Below are 19,057 nucleotides of genomic sequence, written 5' to 3'. Positions count from 1 at the left end.
GAGATCTTGGCATTGGAGGGCAAGAGTTATCAGTGACCCTGCACGCTCCTTCTGGGGTAGGAAACCGTCAGCCTGAATTTTGAAGCAGGAAGAGCATCTTTGCAGGCACAAAAACTCCGTCCATCCCTCCTGCCTCCCTGTGCCCTTCTGGGGATGCCGCAGGCTGGACCGGCTCCCGGCCGCCTCACAGCCAAATCTTGTGCTGGCCGGAGGATGAACTTGTTGCCATGGCAGGAGTCGAAGCACGCGTTTCGCTGCCGGCACGGCAGCCAGCGGCAGCACGGAGCGCCGGCTGCTCCTCCACAACGGCTTTTTGTTGTTCCTTTCTCACCGAGGCAGCCCCCACCACAATGCACCCGTCCGTGCCGGAGCAGCCTGGCAAAATCCAGCTGACCGTAACACACGGGAGCAGCGTGGCTGTGGGGCCAACATCGCATTTCTCTGCTCTAAATTCCACCTCTTTCCTGCCTGTTGCAGGGCACGGCATGGGAAAGCAGAGCCCACGGCACGGGGTGAGCCCTCCGTTGCAAAGATGGGACATCAGGGGATGCTAAAGTTTTGAGGCAGGAGCTCTGTCCTATACAGAAAAAGAAATTTTAAGTGAGGGGAAATAGCACCACTCAAAAAGGAGGCTGTCTCCAGCTAATGCATTTCCTCGCTGCTGCTGGGATGTTTGTCACAGGACAGGCTTAGCTCAGCCTTTTAAAACTCCCTTACAGCTTTGATTAGCCTTGCTAAAACTAAGGGCATCTCTCATTCATGCGCTAATTAACGGCAGACTCAGAAGAGGTTGGTATCCCTCATCGCTGCAGATTTTTAACAAGGAGAAATACAAAGGTAGACTTAAAAATAAAAGCAATGCTCCTTCCTGAGCAGCAGTTTCAGGGCCTCGGAGATTACAAACCAGCCCTGCTCTGCGTGTCAGCAAGCCTTTCCAAAATAATGAGCCTGCTTCCGTCCCAAGCAGCTCCTGTTGCACTGGAAAAATGAGCAGAAAGGTATTATGGGCTCACACTCACCAGATGGATGTCCTGCTTTGTTCTCTGCTTACAGAAAACCCTACACATACAGTTTGGATTATCTTCATTGTAATTCTAATCACCACCTCTCTGTAAGGGAGGGAGGGAGGGAGGGATCCTTGCCACGGTCAGGAGAGCTAATTAAAAGTTGTGAGTCATCCAGACTTCTCCACACACTGGAAATGCTTTTGGAAGATCAGGTAATCTCTCTTTCTTGGGGAAACCTTGTTAGCAAAAGAAAAATTAAGCAGGGTCCTCTTGAGCAGGGAGCTGTACAAGAACAAAACCTGTTTCGTGAATCGCAGAATCACGCAAGCCGGGCTTTAAAACAGAATGGCTTGCCCATGTTCCCCAGCACAGGGACACAAACACCTCCTGTGCACCTACACTGGCTTTTAAAACTTGTCTAAGAGAGTTTTCCATACAAATATTCAACGCAGGCACCTCAGCCTTCCCCTAAAAAAACTTCTGAATCCTCTGGCTGGTTCCCATGTGGTTGGGTACAACGTCAAAGGTCTCAGCAAAGCCAGACCCACCAGCCTCACAAAAATCGAGAGCCGACAGTGATTCAAGGTCCACACCAAGCCCCAACTCCTCAACCCTGATTAACCACAGAGCAATCAGCGCTGAGCAGCGTGCCTGGGGGGAACTGGCCTCCCCAGACCCACAGCAGTGGAACGAGCTGCCCATGCTGATATAACAAGCTCTGACAGCTTCAAGCAGGGTCAGGACCCCCACACCAGCTCAAGAAATGGGCCCCCCAACCCAAAGGGGCTGGGAGATGCTGGGGAGCAGCGGTGCCTCCAGCCCCCATTCCTGGAGACACAAAGACATCAGGAGAGTTGACCAAGGTCGCACAGGATGGTGGTGGCAGAGCCAGGTTTCCCAAGGCATCAACCACGCCGCTTCAGCCAAAACGGTCAAGTCTGGATCCTTAAGACTAACCCCAGGCTCTGTATTTAGGATGTGGACCAGTCCCTGTCAGTTAGAGGCGCTGAAACTGAAGGCCAAGCCTTGACGAAGGTCTGGAGCACCCACAGCTCTCCCAAGGGACAAGGAAGCTGTTGTCTCTTTGGTTACCATAAAAACAAAAAAAAAAATATTATTTTTGTTGACATCCTTTAGATGGCCAGTCCAGCATGCAAGGACTTTTTCTTCTCTCCCTACTGCTGACCCCCTTGGGGGCCTACCTCTCCTTTCTCCCCAGGCATCAGGATTACTAATGAAAGAAGTGCTGGGACTCTCCCTCCCACTTTGCACATGCCTGTGGGAAACCATGGTGAGCTGGACATGGACGCTGCTCCGAGCAAAACATGTGCCTCAGCAAGTACCCTCACCTCAGCAGGAGATGCCACGCTGCGGACCAAAGGTCCACGGCCACATTGCTTGGCCATTCAGGGCAATGTCACTGCAGAGAGCTTGGGATGAGAGCAAAGCCCTGGACTGAGGCTGAATATCCCACTGCTGTCTGAGGAAGATGCTGAGCTGGGGAAAGAGAGGACTGCCACTTCCACCTGATCGTTGTGGAGGCGAGCTCAGTTCCAGAAATCTGTTTGGGCTCAAATCCATTAAGTCTTTGCTCCATGGGAAGCCCACAGGCCCCGGAGAACCCTCTGGCAAAAAGATGCTCCAGTCCATGTTCCTGCCTTTCTGCCCCTGGCAAATCAAACCAAAAATAGACATGATGTATTTTCTACTACCAAAACGATTTGCAAGCTGGTTTTAACTGGCGCAGCTTGAGGACCTGGACATTTGCAACCAGCTTGTCCCAAATACACATTGATTTCTTGTTCTATGTTAACACTTTGGCAAACCTGAATCACGTTTCTTCAATTCTCAGTGAAGCCATGAACCCAGATTACACACCCTTGGCTTTTCCTTGTCCCTCCTGCTGCAGCCAGGACACCCTCCTTGATGAGAATTCACTGTCCCCTTTGCCTCTTTGACACCTTCTCCAAATCAGTGTCCCTCTGCAGTGTCAGCAAAGCAGAGCAATCCCTGGTAGGGTGAATTGTGGCCTGAGGCGAGGATGAGCATCATCCTGCCTAGAGATATGGGCAGGGCACACAACATGCTGCACTCAAAAGCACCAGCCAATCTGCGGTGCTGCATGGCACCAGGACGAGTGACTCAAGAAACACAAGCTCCAGCTCCCGGCCAAAAAACATCTCACAGGGATCAACCACAACTTGATCAGGCAGCTTTGCTGTCCCTGCCCCTCCTGGGCACAGCAGGCAGGAAAACACTCTGCTTTCCCTCGATGAATAAGCACAGGAGGATCGATCGCCTGCAGCAGAGTACAATGCTGCAGCTGAAGCGCGCACACACCGCAGAAAAGGTTTTTCTGCCACCGCAACACCGCCACTCATTTACACACCAGCAGCCTAAAACTATCTCTTTTGTACACCCAAATTGATCCTCACTCTTAATTAGCCCTCTCAGTTGCAGCAAAATTTCATTTGTTTCTTCTAAATGTGACCCAACCCATTGTCCCTCTCCCGTGACCTGTGAAAATGAGTCATTGAGCTCAGTGACAGTGGTAAGTGCAAAATGCAGCATCAAAGGGACATAATGGGGGCCTCTTAGGACTGACAAAAAACCACCATTAATCAAGGCACGCTCAAGAGGTACCAACTTACTGAGGCATGTGAGCGGTGCGGGTCCCGAGTGCAGAGACTGGAGGCAGAGGGGTGTCCCCACCGCCCCGAGGACCACAGCCACCCCTGGGCTGGTGGGCAGGTGTGGATGGAACAGTTACCAGAGCATCACTGCTCTCCAGGCAGATGGTCTCTGCTCTGCAAGTCCTGAGAATTTGCCAAGCTGCTCTCCAAAGGAGGTTATGAAGCTGTGCTTTTCCAGGCAGCTCCTTGGTTTGGAGAACAGGGATGGAGCTTGTCTCGTAGTACCCAATGTGGTGCTTTAAACACATCCGTGGACCCTACAGCAACTGGGAGCGATGTATGGGACACCAGAGCAGATCAGGTGCTGGAGCAAGTTCAGAGAAGGGAACGGAGCTGGGGAAGGGGCTGGAGCACAAGTGTGATGGGAGTGGCTGAGGGACCTGGGGGTTCAGCCTGGAGAACAGGAGCTGAGGGGAGACCTTCTGATCTCTGAACTGCCTGAAAGGAGCTTGGAGCCAGGGGGCATTGGGCTCTGCTCCCCAGGAACAAGCGCCAGGACCAGAGGAAACAGCCTCAAGTTGCGCCAGGGGAGGCTGAGATTGAATCTGGGGAACAATTTCTTCCCCAAAGGGCTGTCAGGCATTGGAACAGGCTGCCCAGGGCAGTGGTGGAGTCACCACCCCTGAAAGGGTTTAAAAAGCACGGAGATGAGGTTCATAGGGACATGGGTTAGTGCCCGAGTTAGGTTAATGATTGGACTCTATGATCTTGAGGGTCTTTTCCAATTAAAATGATTCTATGTCCATCTGTATTTCCAGAGCTAACATGAGAGACAAACACAACACCATCCGTCCACCTGCACTGACCCCCTTGTGCCACCCCAGGACCCAGCCAAGGGAGGAGGCACAAACAGCCCTGACAGACCAGAGCAGTACAGAATCTGCAGCAAAATCACCTGGGGAATTATCCCAGGGACTGAGGTCTAAGAGCCCTATGGACAAACCTGCCCAGGGATAAAGCCAGGGCAGCCCCAGCTAGCTGCTGAGACAGCAGCGAGGCAGCCAAAATCAGGGCAAGGGACCCAGTTTAATTGGTGGGGGGCAGAGAGAGCTTTAACATCAGAAAACCAAAGCAAAGACCTCTGCAAAAAAACTCTGCAAAATTCAAACTTCTGCAGCAAATCAGCATGTTTAAACCCTCTCCTGCAAATCCATGTCATTAAACAGAATAACTTGGACTCGGCAAATCCAAATGACTCTCACTTTCAAGGTCCTGCATTCAGAAGCCCACAATGGAGAACAATGAGGGAGAGAAAAAGCCGTGGATCTTGACGCTGCATTCAGAAGGCCATCTGGTCCGGCCGGCACAGCCAGCGCTGGGAACGGGCAGCATCGTGGGTTGAGATTTAATCTGAGCCACTTACTGAGTGACCTCAGGCGAATCATTTGACCTCCTTTTGCCTCAGTCAACCCAACTGTAAAATTGGGTTTAAAGCAAGAACCTCTCTGAAAACCATATGCTGTGCCTAGGAGGAGTGGGGAGCAGGATCCCTTCCCAGCAACAGGGCTGGGACGGTGGGTACAGCCGAAAGCGGAGGGGACGAGGTGGCGGACGGAGCATCCGGCATCCCTCAGTGTTGGGGAGCTCCAGCCAACAGTTCTCCTGGGTCTCATCCCACCAGCCCTGGGAAAGCTGCTTTGGCCCCATACAGAGACTCACCCCTAAGATGGGATTTGTGGGGTTTGCCCTTGATAACATCTCTACTGCACCCAAAGTCCCCCAATATTGCAAGCAGGGTCCCCAATCCCAATCTCACAGCGGGCAGGCTGCTGCAGGCAGTGATAAGTACAAAAAACACAGCCCTGACAAAGTCAGGTATCTTCCTCTACAGCTTCTGTGCCCTTTCATTTATTTATCTACATATTTCACAGTATTCAGTAACTTTGGGTTACAACCATGACCAGAGCTTCCAGGCAAATGCAGTGATGCATTCCTTTAACTTGCTGGTTGCCCACCAGATCAAGAGAATTGATTGCTCTGGTCAAATACCCCCGCAAATCGATTCCTACTCACAGCCTTGCCAATGAACAGCAGCAGAAAATCAGCCCCATCTCACCTGGGCACCAGCCTTTCCCTGGCCCTGCGCCCATCGCCTTTGGGTAGGTTTGCAGGGAAGGGATGGCGCAGATGAAACACCAATCCCTAGGTAATCTGGGCCCCCAAAACCACAAAATAGCAATTTCTTCCCCACCAGATGCTCACAGGGGTGTGCAAACAATGGCACTGACAGTAAACCCATATTGGGTTCAGAGAGAGTAAAGTGAGTCACAGCTGGTGTATGGATGTAACTCATTGCACCGTGGTCAGCTGGAACCCTTGTAGGGCAGAATGGGAGTGAAAAGACAAATATAACCATCACACCATCACCAGCCTGCTGGAAAAACAACCGTATAACTAGTGGCATGACAAATCCTTAATCTAAGACAAGCCTAAGTAGATAAAGAGCTGCTCTAGGTGACAGAACCAAAGAGATCATAGAATAGTTTGGGTTGGAAGGGACCTTCCCAGCTCCTCCAGTGCCACCCCTGCCATGACAGGGACATCTTCCCCAGCTCAGGTTGCTCAGAGCCCCGTCCAGCCTGGCCTGGGATGTCTCCAGGGATGGTTCATCCACCACCTCTCTGGCCAATCTGGGCCAGGCTCTCACCACCCTCAGTGGAAAAAATTTCTTCCTCATGTCTGGCCTGAATCTCTCCAGAGCAGCAGCCTGAGGAACAAGCAGAGAGCTGGGATGTCGGGCATCAGGTGTCTGCACCAGTACCAACAGAGCATCCCCCATTAAAACCACAGGCAGGGAACTCAGGAGCAGCCTCGTGTTGCAGAGATATCAGAACTTCCTCAGCTGTGCTCCAAGAGTTAATTGAGACAAATAACTCAACAGTGCTACCATTAATGAAATTCTTCTGATATATTTCCCCTGAGCTTTCTATAAATGACTAAGTGACATTACTGCCTGCAGTGCAAACCCCCTATATGAGAGATAACATTGCCGGAGCGAAGGTTGGTGCATCCACGTTAGAAGCCTTGCGGAGAAGTGCAAGATGGTATTTAAATAACTATCACACTGCTAAGAAATGAGCAGCCAAAAGAAATATGGTCTTATAATGTGCTCAAGTCTCAGGATGAATCCAGGCTGTTAGATGCAGATGCTAAAATGCAGTGGGTGGTAAGTGACAAACTCTTTTAATCCCACAAATCTACTAAAATTCCTAGTAAAATCTCTCTGATCTCCCCCCAGTGATTCCTATATTTGTATATTTGTTTTGCAGCACACACAGGGCCAAATACTGTGACAGTACAGATGCGAGAGGCAGCATCACGTGAAGCAGCATGTCCTAGAGGCAGCCAAAAGAGCTGATGGAGGGAAATAACCCACTCACCCATCATATCCATCCCCTGGAAACCTCTCACAGTCTTTTTGCCTGACTTAATTCATTTTTCTTTCCCTTTTTTTTTTCTTCAGTTTTTTCCCCCGCTGAGACGCAATGCTACAAGCCCAGATCTTGCTGAGGGCTCACCAAGAGCTGTAAGCGTTTAAAGCACAGACAGTAAAGAAACATCACTGGCATCAGGACTGAGCCCTCTACTGAGTGTTTGGAAGAAAGGGCATTAAATGCAAGCAGAACCACAAATGGGGAAAACAAAACAAAACAACAAAAAAATTTGCTTGAGGATGGAGAAAACCTGGCATGCAAAATCAGGGGTTAAACTGCAATAAAACGCAAGCAACCGTTAGCCAAAAGTTCCTGGAGGTAGCAGGACCATGTCTTCAGAGCTGCAAACCGAGACCAGGGCACTTGCTTTAAAAACACACACCTTTCCCTCCAGCACGTGTTTCATACCATAAAACGTGTCATCACCAAAGCATCCCAGTTCCACCTGGAGAAAAAACTTCTCTTGATGTAAGCACAAGCTATAGACAGGACTCTGATGGCAATATGGACACTGTACATGAAAAACCAACAGCTAACCCATGTGTTTAAGGTCCACCTCAATGTTTTGAGCCCAGACTCGCAATCTGCATCCAAACAGCGGCATTGCCTGGGAAATACCTTGGTGACACCTTATTTAAACCTTAATTTAAAATGCTAACTTCATAATGAGTGGAACAAAACTGTGTAAAAACATTTCCCACTCTAATCCCGGTTTGATCCCCCAGTATGGCCTTCTTTTGTAATTACATCCCTTTGTGATCTCACTCTAATGCCTTGTATTGTGACCCATAAAATAATCAGCCCCCTTTGTCTCATCCTAATCCTTTTAGACTTCCTTCTTGTCTCTACACTCTTATAAATGCTGCCATTCTTTGAGCTCAGCAGCTCTTCCCACCACCCCAGAGCCTGGAAAAGGGGGCTGCAGGTTAAACCCTGAATATATTCTGTGCAGAAGAGCTGAAACGATGGGAAGATCTTTCCTGCTTTAAAAAACCCCACAATTCTCAACCTCCTTCCCTAGTCGCACGGCTTGGCAGGGAAACCAACTTGCAGGCACACGTATGCACCAGACATCCCACCTTTTTTTTATATTTACCTCTCTTTTACCTCTTTATATTTACCCCTTTTTTTAAATATATATTTGCAGGTGACCTTGAAACCCTCATGTTTGCAGGGTGATGACACTGGCCCCAGGCTGGGTGAGAGGAGATGCCGCTGCTGCTGCTGTCTGCGAGGATCGATGCAGAGAAGGGACGTAACATCTGCCTTGGCTGGAACATCAATCCCGCCCTCCTGCATCGGGGAAAGCGTTGAAGATGGGCAAGCACAGTGGGATGGAGGTGTGGGATTTGGGGCAGGATGCAGACAGGAAAGGGGTAATGGAGGATAAAAGGGCACGGGGATGTGTGGTACTATGCTTGGCTACAAAACAGTCCCCTCAAAAGCAAGACATGACAAGGAAAACATCTTTACAAGCTCAGATCTCTTCAGAGCTATTCTCAGGTCCCACAGTATTTCAAATATTCAGAGAATCATAGAATATTGTGAGTTGGAAGGGACCCACAAGGATCATCGAGTGCAACTCCTGTCCCTGCATAGGACAACCCCAAAATTCACACCGTGTGTCTGAGGGGGAAATTTGAGTAGGTCCATCTCACCAAGTTTCAAGAAACCTCTTTGGTTCTACATTGCACAATTGTCTTACTTTCTCCATTTCCTTTTTTTTTTTTTAATAGTACCAGATCAAACAGGGAAAATTGCTGCTCTCAGGCTGCATACGTGCAGAGCTTGATCCGATACCCAGTTTGATGGTGATTTCCAATTAGCGGTAACTGCTTGTTATTGAGTGATATAATCAATGGGTCTTACTCCACTGGCCGGGCTGTGATTTATGACGACGTGGAGCCAACTCCATCAAATTACAGTATTGGCAAAAAGGGCTGGAAATGCCATGAGACAACACGATCAGAGTCAAGTCGGGCCAAGTTAAGCAAAGGGTGGTGACGAGAAGAAAGGCGGCTGTGTTTTGGGGAGCTCACCTGCCCAAGGAGGGGACTCCGGTCATTATTATTGCGCAGAGGGTATCTTCATCCTCAGACAAAGGTGTGCATCAGCTTCTGGCATGCACAAGGGAAATAAATACATCTCCTCAAAGAGACCCACGAAGACACAGCCAAGCAGTGCCCCCAGAGAACACTCTGCCTACGAAACTGATTTTAATTAAGACAGCTCGGAGTCACGTGAAATTAGGAAACTGTCACTAGGAGAAAGAAAATATCTGTATTCGATAACCTGATCAGATTATAAAAACATGTTCCATTCCGCACAACCTTTTAAACTAACACACCAGGGTTTGAGCAGACAGAGAAAGAGCAGCCAAAAAAATTCCAACTGGCACGTTGGGCAGAGGGTGGAAATGCCAAGGGCATTCGAAGGAAGGTTACACTGCAAAAATATTATCAATCTGTTTAGCACCTGATCTGCCCATCCACAAACCTGCCAAACCTGCTGCTGCGCATCTTCAGTTAATAACAACAACGTACAGAAATTCCCCTGAATGTTAGTTAAAGAAGTTTTAAAAGTGCCCCCTCCATGGGGAAACCGCATCCCCATCGGGGCTGCACACACCGAGGTCTGAGAGCCGCATATTCTTCCAGTTAAATTTCACTCAATGCCAAGTGTTGAAGTAAATTTGAAACATAAAAATACGATAGCCAGCCCACATTTCCTGAATGCAAATATGTACATTCCTCCGAGCCAAGAAGATTATATTCCAAGCAATAACACAAAGCCGGGGTCTGTAACGGTGATACGAGACTAACAGCCTGCCTTTGAAGACAGCGAAAAGCGCAGCCAAGCTCTCGAGGGGCTCTGCTCTGTCAGATCCCTTTTATTCCTTGGTAGCGTGGCCTTGATCAACTTTCAAGATTTTTTGTTTGTGAAAGGTTTTTATTTCTCCTTTGCTTTTGTGTTCAGATGTCAGGCTCAGAGGGAAGAGAAGATCAGCACTGGGATGCGGTTTTATCCACTGGCAGTATTTACTCTGCTTTGCAAAGGTCCGCTTAGCTCTTGGGTTTGGTGTTTTTTTGTCAGTTTTTTTGGTTTGGTTTTGTTTTCTTCCAGACAGTCAGCACCTATTTCTGTGATGCAATGGTCCCCTCATTTCTAAAACAGGGACAATTACCCTCCTCCTTTCGTTTGACTTGCTTATCAGGACTTGGGGCATGGAAAATCATTATTACTTTTGTGTAACCGCCCTGAGACGTGGGGGCTCGAGGGTACAACTGTGATTTATTCTTAGGAGATTTCATCTTAGTTTAAGCCAAGTTCTAAGTGCAAGTGTGTGCTCCCGCGGTTCAGGCACAGTGAGGGAGCTCGCCCCGAGCAGCAGGTTACATTTGCCCACAACATGCCGTTTTATTCCCATTATCCGCAGGCACCTGTGGCATCGAGGCCAGCTGCCCCGCATTTTGTGCCGGCTTCACCCAGACCTTTTCTCAGGGCTGGCAAGAAACCAAGCCTGAAGCCAGAAGAGAGTCCAGCACATTTTCAACACGATCCCTTTTTTCATTACGATTCATGCGAAACTACGGCTACAAAAGGAAATGCTATTGAGGGACACGCAGCACATCACATACATATTGATGCAGGAGCTGAGATAACAGTGTTTATTGACAATCCGCTATCCCAAAGGTAATTCCTCCAGTTCTCATGTCTCCTGTTTACGGGTCCAAGAAGTTTGACATTGTGTTTGCGCATCAGCCAGCTCCCAGCTCACAAATGCCAAAGCCCTTCACCCAAAGCGCTCCAAGGTTTAGCACGGCAAGACTGACAAGTTGGAGATCCAGCTGCTAATCTGGCACAGACCCAAAGCCCTTGGCTCCTGGACAATGTCACTCCTTAATGCTACTGAAAAGCTAGGTTTGCAGATGGCCACTTCATGCACTCAGGAATTGTCACACACAAGGGCTGGAGTGTTCCCTTGGGGAGCTGCCAGCCGGCCCCGGCGCTGCGGGGAGCAGCCCCCCAGTTTGGGGAGTGGAGCCAGGGGACTCCAGCCCCAGGCTTTGCCATAAACTTTTCCTGCTTTGCACCAAGAAAATAAAAATCACAGTGCAATTTGCAAATGCAACAGAAGTGGTGACAAACGGCTTGCACAGAAAGAAGATTGGTAGCCAGCTCCCAGACAAGTTGGAGAACCCTTCAGTAAACCTTATTTAACAAAGCAGCATTCAGCCAGGTCTCAGGGCTGCACCAGACACCCGTCCTCCCACCCAAACATAAATTACACCCAGCAGCAACTTCTGGTTGAATGCAAAAATGATTAGCAGCTGCACCTCCAGAGCCTGCAGACATGCTGTGAGCAATGCTGGCCACCGACACAACAAGGACAAAAGCCACCACGACACGTCAGCTCCGCCATCAGTCCCTGGACAAACTCAAACCAGCAACCTGAGCCGGCACAACGGAGCGCAGCAGCCTCTGTGGCTGGAGACCCAACGGGACCAAGCGGATGCAACAGGCTGAGTCACAGCCTGCCCTGTAATTCTTCCTCCCGCACCTTTAAATTTAATTCCCTCTCTGACATTTTCATCTCTCTCCTCCTCCAGGCTCCCCCAGCAGACAATCTGTCTGGTGTTGTTGGCCTTGCCCCCAAAGCCACCGCCACACAGGGTAGTAAATAAGACCTTGCTGCCTCTGCACTGCCTACCTTAAATAACCAAACGAAAGGATCTGCGACCTTCCCGAGGTCTTTGCCTATGGTTTGGAAAGCGCTGCCTGCCAAGCAGAGCCCAGCCATGCTGCACAGCAAAGGGGCTTCCAAGCCTGCTGCAGGAGACACACAAACATGGGCTATTTAATGTCATTTACCCTTCTAAGACAGGGCATTTCCTGCTAGAAGGTGGCATTTAGTTTTCTCCCCCTGAGAAGGCCGATTAGCTCTTCTTTCACATCTGGACAGCCACACGGATTAGATGCCAGCCAGATCCTCACACCAGCTCCAGGTTCTTTTTTCTCTTTTCCTTCTTTAATCCTCCCTTCCCTGAACACCCAGCACCCACCATGCTGCTCTCCCACTTCCCAGAAAAGCCAGGGCCCCTTGCGGGATTGTCCCATGAGGTGTGGTGGGACAATGCCTGTACTTACTCGCTGCCTGGATCTTCGCCTTCCGGCTCACCACCAGCCCGTAGAGGTTTTGCGCCATGCAGTCGTACTCGCCTTCATCCGAGGACCCATCTCCCCGGACCCTCTGGAAGCGGGAGACGTAGAGCGACCCGTTGGCCAACATGAAGGCGTTCTCGCTGTCCACGATCATCACGCCATTCTTCCGCCACGTGATGGTGATGGGCTGGATGCCCTCCACCTGGCAGTAGAGGATCAAGGGTTGCTCCTGCACAGCTATGTCATCACTCGGCTCCACAACGAACGCCAGCTCGGAGGAACGGCCAAAATCTAAAATGAGGAGAAAACGACAGAGTTGTAGAATCATAGAATCATTTTGGTTGGAAAAGACCCTCAAGATCATCACATTCAACCGCTAATCCAACACTGGCACTCAATCATGTCCCTGAGAACCTCATCTCCATGTCTGTTCAACCCCTCCAGGGATGGTGACTCCACCATTGCCCTGGGCAGCCTCTTCCAAAGCCCGACCCCCCTGGCTCCAAGCTCCTTTCAGGCAGTTCAGAGATCAGAAGGTCTCCCCTTAGCTCCTGCTCTCCAGGTTGAACCCCCCAAGTCCCTCAGCTGCTCCCATCACACTTGTGCTCTGGACAGCAGCGCATCCATGAGAAGCAGCAAGAGCCAACAGCTACAGCATTAAACGCAGGATGGTGAAAACCTTTCAGACAGAGGGGGCTACAACTGGGCTCAAAGGTGGAAGTGTTTTGGAGAAACAAGCTTCCAAAGGCACAAGCACAGACCTTCAAGGCTGCATCTGGAGACTCATGAGAAGGGGACGGGCCAGGCACAGCTCTCTGGTGGCTGCCAAAGCCCAGCCCAAATTCACACCCCCTGCAGATTCCTTCTTCACCTCCCTGAGCAGTGGTCTCTCTCGGGGTGTCTCAGGCAAAGGACGGGACTTTTCAGTCCTTAATGAAGAGCAAGTTAAGCACTTAAGTAAAAACACACAATGTCCTGGTTCAGTGACACAAAAGGTTTCTCACAAGGTGATTATGCTAAATGACGTCCACAAAAGATAAGTTATTGCAGAATTTGTACCAACAACAGGCAAACCCTCACTTCCCATCATACATATACATCCTAATTTACTACTTTTGCCAACAGAACGTTTAAACACTATGTCTTTGGCAGGTTATGCTTCACTTGGTCCAGCACACCTTTTTAGGGTATAATTCACCATCCAGTCATCATTAGACGCTACAGAAGATGACAGAAATAGAGCTATTGTTTAAAAATTAGCCCAAAATACACGTTAACGTGAAAGACAAAAAAACTACCAGGAAACAGGGGTCATATAAATATTTGAAGGACATAAATGCAGGGATGGATGCGAATATGTCTGGGTTTTTTTAAAGAGGAAAGTAGAAGAAATTGCAGCAGAGTAAGAAAACCACGATTTTATCTGAATACGGGGCAAGTCTTTTGAACAGTTCTCTTGTGCAACATCCCCTTGGTGGGTGGTGGTTTCCAGCTGCTCAAACCTGCCATACAGCTTGTCCCCAGTTTCACAGGCTCAGGGGGACCAGTTCCACCAGGATCCCACCCCACTAGGCTCAAAATAGGGTGGAGGGTAGATCCTTAACGCATGGTAAAAATAAAAGAGGCAGTTATCCTAGGGAAAAAGCAGGGGAAAAAAAAATAGTCTGTCTTTTCTGCTCTGCAAACCCAGTGAGATTTTTTTTCTTTCTTTCTGTAAATCCCCATAGCTTTCTATGGCAACTTAAATTGGATTACGGGGGATAAACATTGAGTGCAACCTGAGCCGAGGCAGATGGACGGAGCAGACAAAGAAGGCAGGGGCAGCGCACGGCAGGTCAAAGGTATTGCTGTCAAGGTATGAGTGTGTGCAGGGAATGGACAAACCCCACTTAGTGACAGACACCTAAACCACACACTTTATTAACCCATTAAGTCTTAAAATGTCAGGCAAGCTCCAGCCATCTCGGTGATCTATCGCTCACCGTGACTTCTTTTTTATGAGATAGCCCTGGGGTCCTCTCAGCAAGTTAGGCTACAGCCAGCCAAACCCATCAATTACTTTTTTTTTAACTTTTTTTTTTTGTGTGAAAATTAAGGAATTAGATGAATGCTCTGCATTTTTGTGCAAAGTGGCCAGAGTCTCAACACCAATTACCACACCAGGGCCCTGTTCCCTGCGTGGGCGCTCATGGGATGAGGTAGCATAAGGACCTTCATGTCCGCACTCCCCATTGAACCTAAGGGGACTTTTGACTCCAGAAAGATTGAACAAGATTTCAGGATTTAGATTAACAGGTAATCAGACAAAAAAAAAAAAAATAATCCCTAATGAAATAAATGCCCTATCTTCCCCCGGCTCCCCTGTACTCTTAGATAAAACGGCTTATTATTATATGTACAATAAAAGGAAGAATCAACATAATTACATGCCCTTCCCACAATAGCTGTCATTATAATAACCATCATTAAGGCCTGTGATTGGAGATAATCATGTTTACCTCCATAAACATTCGGTCTGCATCCGAACTCCAGGCTGCGTGAGCAGCAGAAACGATGACACTCGTAATTAGGATGCACAGACACCAGGGTGGGGACAGACAACGGTTGGTCCTGGGCTCTCCTTGGGCTGTACTGAAGGGCTGGGTTGTGCCTCAAGGTGTGACAGTGAATTGGCTTGTAACCTGCAGGCACCTCACAGTGCCAGGAACACCCCAAATTCCTCCTCAATGGATGCTTTTCTCATGAGAGGCTTTTCTGACCTTGAAGAAATCCCATCACCACTCTCCTGGGGCTTCAGGCCCAGGAGACCAACTAAATGAACACATGGGGAGAAAGCATGCCTACCCCATCTGGGGATGCGGGAGAAGACAGGTTCTTTCACCCCAATGTGGGCTTTCCATGCAAACTCGGCAAAGTCTCACTTCTCCCCAGCTACTTAGATGCTAAAATATGTAGAGAGGCATCTGCTGCCCTTCAAAAATCCCTCAACCTTTCCCTGGCACCATGGGCACATGAGACATCCTAAAGTTGCCCATCTGCATCGTTAAATGCATAGAACTGAAATTGCCTGAGCTTTGGTCCCCCATCACAAATGAGTATTGGAAACTGGTGCAAAACCAGCCCAACCTAAAATCCACATGGCCAACACAGAGATGCTCCTGAGAGAACTGGGTGCAAGGTTTGGTAGAAACTCAGCACCTTGCACCTTTTTGGTCCCTTACTAAACACTCTCCTTCATCCATTTGACTGTAACCATGCAGGGAAATTCCAGTCAGCAGGATAATTCACATTAAAAATGGTTTTCAAGGATGGAGCTTTGAACAGGGACACTGGGATTTGACCTTCTAAGACTGAGACTGTGGAGCTCCAGGTCTTCAAGGCAGAGTTCAAAGGCAGAGCGTTGCCTCCCTGGGAGGCTTGGGATGAGAGACAAAGGGACAGGGACACTTGCAGAGGAATTTTTGTGGTGGGACAAGAAGGCTCCTAGCACAGCAAGGAGTGTTTGCTCTAAAAGTGAGCTCAGACGGGCCAGAGGGAGCAAGGCGGTAAGGGAGGAAGACAGGGAGTCAGCTTTGTTAGAATAAATCATAAAAGAGTTTGGGTTGGAAGGGACCTTCCCAGCTCCTCCAGTGCCACCCCTGCCATGACAGGGACATCTTCACCAGCTCAGGTTGCTCAGAGCCCCATCCAGCCTGGCCAGGGATGTCTCCAGAGATGGGGCATCCACCACCTCTCTGGGTGACCTGGGACAGGCTCTCACCACCCTCCATGGAAAAAACTTCTTCGTCATGTCTAGAGTTACAACAATAGTTAGCAGCAAGGCACAGAAACGATGCTGCAGATTTGGAAGTAAACGACACTCTGAAGGCACATGGAAAAAGTAGAAGTGCAATTAATTGAGAGAGACAGAGAAGTGACTAAGGCTGTGTGCATTCACTTGGAGACTCCCAAAGCCCCATCCCTCCCCAACGGCTGCTCATCCAAACCCAGCTCATCCCACAGAATGTCCCAGGTATCTCCTGAATGGCCCGTGATGCAGCACAGCTCACAGCTACAGTCTGCTCAGGCAGGATCTGTAAAACTCGGCTCATGGCAGCTTGAGTTTGTAGTTCCAGGTCGGGGTGTTATGCTGGCAGCTGAACAGCTGGTTTCAACCTCAGAGTGCTGCGCTGGGGAACGCGCAAGGGAAAATTGCTTTACTTTCTGCAAAAGGATAGAGGGAGGAAGCGTTATTAGCTCTGGCATAAAGGCCACGAGAAAATTATTGGAATTCCCATTCTACAAGTCTCCTTTTGAGAAACATTTACCGTCTCCCTAAGCAATACAATATGTGACTATATGTGCAAATATTTAACAAAAACTACTTCCCCTATTGATCAAGCAGACAGGCATACTCAGAGAAACCAATTAGCACTTGTGCTTTTGAACCAAGAGATTTATTTAGCGCTGAGAGAAAGAACTTCGAATTAATGGGAAGCTTAAAAGACACTTTGAAGTACATTTAAAAAAAAAATAAGTTTAATTATTTTTTACTTGACACTGTGATTCATGTTCAAAGCTTCAAAAGAACTTGCTCATACCCTAGCATTGTCCTTTTCCATTTGGGAAACACGATTTTGGCTTCCCCTCCTGCGCTTCTGAAGAACACAGCAGCTAATCTCACCGCTCTAATTAGCGGTGACATCCATCACCAAAGACCTCGGTCACATCATGGCGCATCCTCCTGGAGCCCATCCAGACCCAGAGCCACCAGAGCCATCCCTGCCCCGGGAAAAACACCCTCCTGAGAGACGAAGCCTGTGTTATTACTCCCATTCGAGACAGGGAACATTAATCACAGAGAGATGAAGTGACTTGCCAAGGCTCTGAGCTCATGGCAAGGCGAGATACTGCAGGAGCTGTCTGGTCCACCCTGATCTTCTCAGTGCAGAGACCAAGGCAGCCCCAGCTCCTCTCTCATTATCCAACAGCACGACTCCCACTTGCAAACAGCCTCTTGTGAGCAGAGATCTGCCCTCTCCTGATTTACCGTGTTTGTTCCCAGCATAACACAGGAAAAATCAGCAGTGACCCACTGGCGAGCCTTCCCATCGCCAAGAATAGCCACCCCGGTCCTGCTTCAATGGAGCCAAAAGAAGATGTCCCTGGAGTCCCAACAGCCTAAGAACAGAAGTTTTCAAGGTAGGATGCAAGTTAATATTAGGACCAAAAAGCTGGGTGCAGGTTGGGGCAGCCCTAAAAATATGGCTCATGTTTCTTCAGTGGTTTTGTTCTGGGTTTGGTTGGTTGGTTTGGTTTGGGATTTTTTTTTTTAAACCCTTCTGCAAATGAGAGGACATGGAAGGAAGAGATACCTGGACCTGAAAGATCTTTTCCGACAGATTATAGCACGTTTCAGGCTGATGAAATTGGCAGCCTAAAGCTCCAGCTGGGGGCCCCTTAAATCTCCTTGAGGCTGACCCAGACCCCAAGGAGCAAAGCACTACAGTGCAGTAAAGTGCAAATTAGCTCTTTAGGGCATCCAGAAAAATTTACATTTTAAGAAGAGGAGAATAGGCTGTAGCAGGCCCAACATCTTGCTGGCAGTAAAGTTTACTAGCTCAGAAATTTTTATTTCCTTTCCTTTCAGACAGGAGGTTATATAAAGCGATTTTTCCATCAAGGCACATAAACCACATCCACTCGTTAAGTGATCACAGGAGGTCCTCGCTGAGGATAACGCAGCCTCTCAGCCACCTGATGCAGAGCCCAGAGATGTGCCCAGCATTGCTGCTCTCGGTGGCGGCACAGATTTTAGCCAAGGAAGGCAAACACAGCCCGGAGAGGCAGAGAAGGGGCCCCAAATAATTTTCAGATGTCAGAGACCAGACCGGGCAAGTCCCAGGAGGTCACTTGTGAAACACAGCGTGGAAGCTGGAAGCGTTCACAGCACAAAGACCCTTTTCCAGGATGAACCCCGAGTCCTCTTGGGCTCCCCCAGCTCTCAAGAAAGCAGGGTAAAATGTGTTGGGATCGTGGGAAAGGGCAAAGACCTTTTCTGAGTTAATTGCCCATGGATGCTCCATCCCTAGTGCATCCCAGTGAACACGGCAGCAATCCCAGCTTAGGATGTGTCATTATTTGCATTCCCCACGTGTTTCACAGTCACAACCAGATCATGGTCCCACCACAGAGGACGTCAGTGATACAAATACAGAGCTGGAAACAACTGCACATGAGAGGATGGCAAAGGCAGCAGCGCAGATGGGAAACGCTGTGCCCAGAGCCAGGGTCCCCGCAGGCTTCAGCTCAAGCGCAGAACGGGGTTTCAACCCCAGCTCTGCAGAAAGCAGCAGGGATGTGGCTGTCCCCTTGTACAGACCGGCCACGTGGTTTGTGACAATGCTCATGGATCAGAGACATGGCAGCTGGGAGAAACACGAAGGTATGAGGCTGTTGAGAGAGTCATGGACACCCCAGCATCACAGTGCTGAAGCCACCAGCCAGCACAGCCCCATCACCCAGACCTCGAAATTCAGCTGGAGTCCCTGGCAGGCAGCACTGGATGGTGTGCAAGGAAAGGCAAGGTCCTTCAGGAGGAAGAGTAGTTTCTGTGCACATTAAAACCTTTGAAACTCTTAATCGCATCCAGAGGATCTGAAGGAGACACAGCACTCTCCTCCCCGCCATTGCCTTTGCCTTATCACCTCCCACCCCAAAATCCAGGATGGAGGAAAGCAAAGCATTGCCTCGCACCGATCCCTGCGTGCTTCAAATTCGC

General features: G+C 49.2%; 1 protein-coding gene across 1 annotated transcript in view; it reads right to left on the bottom strand.

Annotated features, from left to right (window-relative positions):
* IGDCC3 (immunoglobulin superfamily DCC subclass member 3) overlaps positions 1-19,057 on the bottom strand; it is a 107,797-nt gene that overhangs the window by 84,693 nt on the left and 4,047 nt on the right. Inside the window, exon 2 of the mRNA XM_065847679.2 lies at positions 12,283-12,588. Within this exon, the coding sequence (XP_065703751.1) occupies positions 12,283-12,588 (306 nt within the window). The remainder of the gene's footprint in view (positions 1-12,282; positions 12,589-19,057) is intronic.

The sequence above is a fragment of the Patagioenas fasciata genome, chromosome 12, assembly GCF_037038585.1.
Source record: "Patagioenas fasciata isolate bPatFas1 chromosome 12, bPatFas1.hap1, whole genome shotgun sequence".
In the NCBI taxonomy this organism is placed as follows: Eukaryota; Metazoa; Chordata; class Aves; order Columbiformes; family Columbidae; genus Patagioenas; species Patagioenas fasciata.
Note: the sequence above shows the minus strand (reverse complement) of the source record. Positions and strands in the feature narration are given on the sequence as shown.